The sequence below is a fragment of the Propithecus coquereli genome, unplaced genomic scaffold, assembly GCF_000956105.1.
Source record: "Propithecus coquereli isolate 6110/MARCELLA unplaced genomic scaffold, Pcoq_1.0 Scaffold10, whole genome shotgun sequence".
Classification (NCBI taxonomy): Eukaryota; Metazoa; Chordata; class Mammalia; order Primates; family Indriidae; genus Propithecus; species Propithecus coquereli.
In genome coordinates this window covers 19,474,449-19,482,033 of record NW_012133858.1, presented here as the reverse complement: position 1 = coordinate 19,482,033, position 7,585 = coordinate 19,474,449, and the positions used below count along the sequence as shown (strand labels likewise).

The window sequence follows — 7,585 nt, the reverse complement described above, 5'->3', positions numbered from 1 at the left end:
TCCTGCCTCAGCCTCCCAAAGTGGTAGGATTACAGGCGTGAGCCACCAAGCCCGGCTGAGCTGCTGGTTTTTAAGATGGAGGAATGGGACAATGAATCCAGAAATGCAGGCAATTTAAAAACTGGAAAAGGTAAAGAAATGGATTCTCCCTTAGAGGCTCCAGAAGGACTACAGCCCTGCTGACACACTGATTTTAGCCCAGTGAGACTGATTCAGACTTCTAGCCTACAGAACTGTAAAACAATAAAGTATGCTTCCTTAAGCCACTAGGTTTGTGACTTATAACAATAGCAACAAAAGGCACATAAGATAGAAGGAAACCATCTACCATCTGTCTAATAAGAGAAAGAATAGAAGAAACACAATGTTTTTTAAGTGGCTGAGAATTTTGCAGAATTGAAGACATGAATCTTCAGACTGAGGGATCACACAAAAGTTTGAACGTGATCAATAATTATAAACTCTCCATAACCATAAACATTGTAGTGAAATATCTAAGACTGAAAGTCTTAAAAGCAAACTGAACCTCAAGCGTAGGCAAGAATAAGACAACCAGAGCTCTTTCTGGGAAGGCTACAAATGTCAGTGGTCAACCAATGCTATCAGTATTCAAAGTCAGACTCTAGGTGTGGCCCATGTGCCTGTAATCTGGACATCCTGGGTCTCAGTACATGCTCAGAGAAGAATTTAGACAAAGGAGATGGAAGGAATCTATTTCAACAGGGAGAGATTTCCTTTCTACCTTGTTCTCAGTCTTCTGCTTCAAGGTAAGAAAGGGGCAATGACAGAGGACGCAGGAAGAACCCTCTCTGGTAGAACATCTAGGTACTTCTTTCAAATGTCTAACTCCTAGAGATTATGTGAGATGGGCATAGTTCTTTCATAACTATATTACTGTTATGACCAAATAGACTTTCCTTCTCTGAACCATGGAAAATCCCCTTCTAGTTATGTGCCATACAACAGCATTTCTATTTTTCTTCCCATGAACCATCGACAACTGTCTTCTCTTCCATTCAGCTTCTATATCCACCTATCTTTCTACTCGCAGGTATAATTCTTTCTCTCGACAAGTATGAAACCCACCTACTAGCAAAGTGCCCACTTTAGCCATAACTTCTCCATCCACCTACTGAATCCAAGGGCTGTAGGTTAGGTAAGATGCCAAAGGGCAACAGGTCAAGGATGAAAATAGAGTGTGTGCTTCTCTTCCAGTGAGTTAACATGGTAGAGTGGCTGGAACATGGGCTTTGGAGACAGACAGACCTGGGTTTGAATCTTGGTCCCTCACTTTGCTAGTTGTGTAACCTTAGGTGAGTTGCTTAATTTTTCTGAGCTCCAGTTTCCTCATCTGTAACATAGGACCATCCTTGTAGAGTTGTGATGATTCGATTAGAGAAAGTGGGTAGCACAGTGCCTGGCATTTGTTAAGTGCCGATAAACGTCATCTCTCTAGCTTAGGTTGTCACAGGACTTCAGATAAGGGAACACAGGAAAGGACTCGACCAGAGGTGACTTCAAAGGCCAGTACCCGAAAGAGACACAAATTGTGCACCTGGTCTAGGCAGTAGGAACATTTTAAAAGCTCCTCTGGGCACTTGCAGACAGGGGTTGACAAATGAATATTCAAACAATTCAAGAATGTGCCTGGAGAGCACTGTGACCTTGGGAATGGATAGGGCTTGATGTCACTGGCACAGAGGTCATCAGCCATCTCTCTTATTCCAGACTGTTGCTTTTCCAGCAAATCTCCACCAGTAGAAAATTGGAATCATTATTAGTCAGAAGAGGGGGGAGGGCAAAACCTCAAAAGCCTCAGACTAAAAACATAGACAATTATTATATGCACATTAAAAATAAAAATTTTTTCTAAAAAGCCTCAAACTAGAGAGCTGACAGTAAGGTTGAGCAGCAAAGTAAGGGAGAATGTTGAGACAATCAAGATGAAAATAGGTGTGTTCTCTTTGGGGCCCCAGGACAGTAATCCTATCTGATGACTGTCACTGTTCCAGGGCTCAGTTTGCATACAGATTTGGGCATGCTTTGCCTGCAATCAGAAATATTAGACAGGAGGCTGGAGCCCTAAGTCAGCTTACCACATTAGCTTCCATCATTTGCATTCCAGCCCGGCCCATCCTCCCTGGCATAGCAGGAAGCGCAGTAGCTGGACGCCTCTCGGTGACGCCCTCCCCCATTCTTCATCTCATCACAGGGGTTGGGGGGAGACTATAGCACAGCAGCAGCAACCAAACCTGGGATCAGACAAGTCCAGCTTCTGTTTCTTATTATCTGTTTAACCTTGGGAAGTCACTTCCTCCTGTTGCATCTTAGTTAACTTGGTTATTACATGAGGATAAAAACAGTATCTACTGATGGGGGATTGGATTAAATGGGGTACTCCATTTAAAGGACTTAGAATATACCTGACATATAGTCAATGCTCAATAAAAGTTATCATTATTATAACAGGCTACTGCAGGCCCTGCCCTGGGGTCCCTCTAACATAGGGAACACAGATGTTCTCACATTCTCTCCCTCATCTCTCATGTTTGATGTCCACCACAGGAAGGGGCAGTACTTTCACCATCGATTGCTCAAGGTTTGAACAACATGGGGTGGATCCCTCTGCTCTAGATATGGTATTTGACAGAAAGGCCTTCCGTCCAGCCACCAACCTCAGTGTCCCCACCCAAGTCAACATCTCTTTTACGCTGTCTGCCATCCGAAACGTGGTGAGTTCTGGCCACTCTAGCCATCCTGGCGTCCTTAGCTTTTTCCCGGCCCCTGGCAAGCTGACCCCCCAAAGCCTTTAACCACACTGTAGCTTCCTCCACCATTGCTATAGGGCATTTGCCTGGCATGGGGATCTCAAAGAAGCTCTGTGCAGTTTAGCAGGGTGAGGTATAACAGCACATGGAAGAGAATCTTTTCTTCTCACCCTGGCTGCACACCAGTGTCCAGGATCCACCATCAGAGGTTCTGTTTGGATGAAAGCCAGGCATTGGTATTTGTGAGCTCTCATTTGTAAGTTACAGCCGGCTTGAGAAGCACTGATTTCCTCCAGCCCTGCTGTGAACTTCCCTGCCTGTGGCTGGACACATCTGTTTTGATCAAGCTTTTGTCCTGGACTTGTAATGTTGGCCTTAATCACAGCATCCCCTTTATACACCTTGGGGGTTGGTAAACAAAAATGTGAAGGGGGGATGAAAAGACTTCTTACCGGCAACATGCTGGAAAGAGGAAATTCTTTTGGCAGGATGAACGGCCACAGCTCTTTTCATCGTTCCTGTGGCTGGAAATGGTATGGCCAACTCTTTATTCTCCCTCTTCATTTAGTATCAGAAAGGATTTTAAACAAAGATAGAATAATTATGACTTTTTATGTACCTAACATCATTTTGGAACACATGAAGGAGAAATTGAAAAATTCACCATAATGGTGAGAGGCTTCAATACACTGCTTTCAAAAGTCAAGTAAATAAAGAGTAAATATGTATGGTGATTTTTAACAGCATAATTAAGAATCTTAACCTAGACTGGGCGCAGTGGCTCATGCCTATAATCCTAGCAGTTTGGGGGGCTGAGGCAAGAGGATTGCTTGAGGCCAGGAGTTTGAGACCAGCCTGAGCAACATAGTGAGACCTCATCTCTACAAAAATTTAAAAATTAGCTGGGCGTGGTGGTGAGCGACTGTAGTCCTAGCTAACTGGGAGGCTGAAGCAGGAGGGTCGCTTGAGCCCAGGGATTCAAGGCTGTAGTGAGCTATGATCACATCACTGCACTCCAGCCTGGGTGACAGAGCAAGGACCTGTCTCAAAAAAAAAAAAAAAATTTAAAAAAAGAAATTATGAACTTGAAATGGAGGGCATACATACGAAAATCTACAGAATGTAGCCAAAGCATAACTCAGTGGAAAATTTATATTTTAAGTGCATTGATCAGAAAATAAGAGGGGATTAGGGGGGAAATGACTGTAAGCTTATTAGAAATGTATTTAATCTCAGGCCCCCCCTAAGATGACCAGCCATCCCAGCCTGCCCAAACTGAGGGGCCTTCAGGCCATGGGACTTTCAGTGCTAAAACCAAGAAAGTTCCTAGCAAGCCAGGATAAGTTAGTCACCCTACCCACCGGATCAGAATCTGCATTTCAACATGATCCCCAGGTGTTTTATATGCACAGTGAAGTTTGAGAAGCATTGATCTCATGCAAACCTTTATCTAATGTGTATAGAGCTCCCTGTTCTGGCTGTGGCCACAAACTGCAGCTGCTGACATTAAAAGTGCCTTGAGACTAGACAAGCCCTTCCAGAGTTGGACAGTCCTTGAAAACATTTCCCAGAGAAAGTTACCAGCCTTGGAAAAGAGAGCTGGTCACCACAAAGGCAACAGAAGATAGTACCCAGCACCCGCCAAGTAGAGGAAGACCACTAAGGCTCTTGGCTTCAAAGAACCCAAGGGCTTGTTCTCTCCTCGCAACAGAGACCAGTGAGAGATAATTAAGACTTGCTATATATTAATCCTAACATATAATAATCTCCAAACAACATTACAGTTTACAAATCCTTCCATACCCTATTTCATTTATAGCCACTACTACCCTTATTTCACACTGAAATTCTAGCTCAGAGAGGCTGAGTTACTGATCTTTCAGCTCCAAATCTATTCCTACTATAAAAGGAGAGTATTACCCTGATCATCAGTAATTTCTCACTAAAGTAGAAAAACAGAGGGGTCAAACTTTATGAAGAAATGAACACAGGGAGGTTCAATTTTATCCGTAATTATTTCTTGGGAAAAAAGTCAAAATACTGACTCCACAAAATTGGGAGGTGGATACACAGATGTTATTGCATTGTTTTATATACTTTCCTATAAGCTTGAAATATTCTATAACTTCTGTTTTTTTAAAGAAGAAATTGAAGGGCAGGAGAAAATAACTCCAATGCATGTCAGGCTCTCACCTCTCCTCCACCTGGCCTGTAGGTCTGGGACAACCCATTTATCAGCTGGAACCCAAAGAAGTGTAAGGGCATCACCAATATCAGTGTGGCAACCAAGAATCTGTGGCTCCCAGACATTTTCATCGTTGAGTCGTGCGTATCTGGGGAAAGTCAGAGGGCAGTCCCAACTCCTGATATCAATAGAGATTACAATTTACCATTGGGGCTACCATAAGTGGTCTTTAGATGGCTAAGAAACAATCGGAGAGATAAGAAAAAAACCACAGCACCTGCCTCCCACCTCCCATCTCTCTTCTAGCATTGATGTGGATGAGACCCCGCAAGGCCTCATAGCATATGTAAGTAATGACGGTCGCATCAGGTATAAGAAACCCATGAAGGTGGCCAGCATCTGTAGCCTGGACATCTTCTACTTCCCTTTTGACCAGCAGAACTGCACACTCACCTTCAGGTCATTTATCTACACAGGTGAGTTGCAGTGGGTTTCAGGGATGGGGTGAATGAAACAACCAAAAAGGCAATAAAAAATAAAATATAAAGTAACTGTGAGTAAATGGTAACCAAGGAGTGTGGGTGGAGCAAAGAATAAGGCTGTATGGATGCAAAAATATTTTCCATAAAGGCAGAACCCACATCTCCCTTGTTGTCACCATCCCGAGCTGCTAGCAAACTTCCTGGCATATGGTAGTCGCTCAAAAATGTTTGCTGAGTAAAAGCATGGGAAAAGAGAGTGCAGTTGATCTAGGAAACTATATCCTTGGATATATGATTTGGAGGATGATTTGGATGGGTCTCACTTTCAGTGGATAACATGTTGCTGGGCATGGAGAAAGAAGTGTGGGAGATAGAGGACACGTCCCGGGACATCGTTCAGACCCATGGAGAGTGGGAGTTCCTGGGCATCAACAAGGCCACCCCAAAGATGTTGGTGGGAGACAACCTATACGATGAGATCATGTTCTATGTGAGCTCGGAGGCCTTTGCTTTCTCCTTCTTTGATTGCTCTTGCCCTTGCCTAGAATCTCCACCAAATGAGTATCTCCCAAGTTTCAGGGTCTCTCAACCTTTACCATTTTCTGCCTGAGGCCAGAACCCTCTCTCCTGGCTGCCCAGCCTCACTCTCCTTCCTAAAACTCGTGGCTCTGGCCTACCCCTCTTGGCTGGTTCCATATCAGATTATGAAGCTTCATTCCACATAGCTCCAGATCCCAGGGTGTTATCAAACCAATGAAAAATGCAGAGACAGAAACAGTCACTGCTATTCTTGGCAATGAGCAGCTATTTCTGGATTTGGGATTTCCTCTGACCCCATATCCACTCCTGTCTCTCCCCTCCCCACTAGGTGGCCATGAGGCGCAGGCCCACCCTCTACATCATAAACCTCCTAGTGCCCAGTAGCTTTCTGGTTGCCATCGACGCCGTCAGCTTCTACCTGCCGGCAGAAAGTGGGAATCGCGCCCCATTCAAGATAACTCTCCTGCTGGGCTACAACGTCTTCCTGCTCCTGATGAATGACTTACTCCCCACCAGTGGCGCCCCCCTCATCAGTATGGCTTCTCCAACCTTTGGGAAGAGAAGAGTGGGAACTAACTCAGGGAAGGGAGGTGTACTGGGAAAAGGAGGCTCCATGCCTGCCAAGGTGGGATCGGAAGAGAGAAGTCCTGAGTGGTGCCTCTGGCCCTCACACAGGCCCACCTTCCCTCCAGCTGTCTACTTTGCCCTGTGTCTGTCGCTGATGGTGCTCAGCCTGCTAGAGACCGTCTTCATCGCCTATCTGCTGCACCTGGCCACCAACCAGCCCCCACCCATGCCGAGGTGGCTCCACTCCCTGCTGCTGCACTGCACCTGCCCAAGGAAATACTGCCCCACTGTGTCCCACAAGGGAAACGAGGGCCTGGGTCTCCCCCCCGCCCAGCTGCCTGGTGAGGGAAGTCAGCCCCCCACTTGCTCTTCCCACACCCCCACTTCTCTGCCCCTGCTTCTCTCCCTGGGCGGATAACTTTCACAGCCTAGGGCTCAGTCTCTGTCTTTCCGTAGGTGTGAAGGAGCCAGTAGAGTTGGTGGAGAAGTCGCCAGGCCCGGGAGAGGCAGAGCCGGCTGGGGGCTCAGGATGGACAAGGGCCCAGCGGGAGCAGGAGGCCCAGAAGCGGCACAGGGTGGAGCTGTGGGTGCAGTTCAGCCACATGATGGACACCCTGCTCTTCCGCCTCTATCTGCTCTTCATGGCCTTCTCCATCCTCACGGTCATCGGCCTCTGGAACACCTAGGCATGATGTCTATCTGCTCCTGCAGATCCCAGCTGCTTCTGGCCTCCAGGGATCAGCCAGGTCTTTGCCCTTTCCCAAGAACCAACTGTCATATCCCCAAAGATTACCAAATCCCTGCTGTATTCCATGTATACTAATCCAGACCTGCTGGTCAGTCTCATTCAGTCCCAGACATTTGCTCCTTGGTCCGGCATTCTGTTGGTTTCCCTCAGTCCTACCATGTGGTTCTAGGACCCCTTTATGTCTTGTGCATAGCAGGTTCTACCTCCTTTGCCTGCTAACTTGTCCCAATAAATCATTTTACAGAGATTTCTGGCTCTTTGTCATGTCATAGAGTAGAAACTTAAATATTCAGGA

The 7,585-nt window shown here is 46.1% G+C and overlaps 1 protein-coding gene across 2 annotated transcripts; it reads left to right on the top strand.

Moving 5' to 3' along the window:
* The first annotated feature begins 700 nt into the window (after positions 1-700).
* LOC105807390 (5-hydroxytryptamine receptor 3E-like) lies at positions 701-7,228 on the top strand. 2 transcript variants are annotated; one of them, XM_012640774.1, is made up of 9 exons: positions 701-767; positions 2,566-2,732; positions 3,257-3,301; positions 4,984-5,093; positions 5,260-5,429; positions 5,765-5,925; positions 6,304-6,508; positions 6,668-6,883; positions 6,999-7,228. In XM_012640774.1, exons 1-9 carry the CDS (start codon positions 701-703, stop codon positions 7,226-7,228), a joined length of 1,371 nt encoding a protein of 456 aa, XP_012496228.1. The 2 variants fall into 2 exon arrangements, with proteins under 2 accessions (XP_012496228.1, XP_012496235.1); XM_012640781.1 differs by lacking the exon at positions 3,257-3,301.
* Positions 7,229-7,585: the final 357 nt, after the last annotated feature.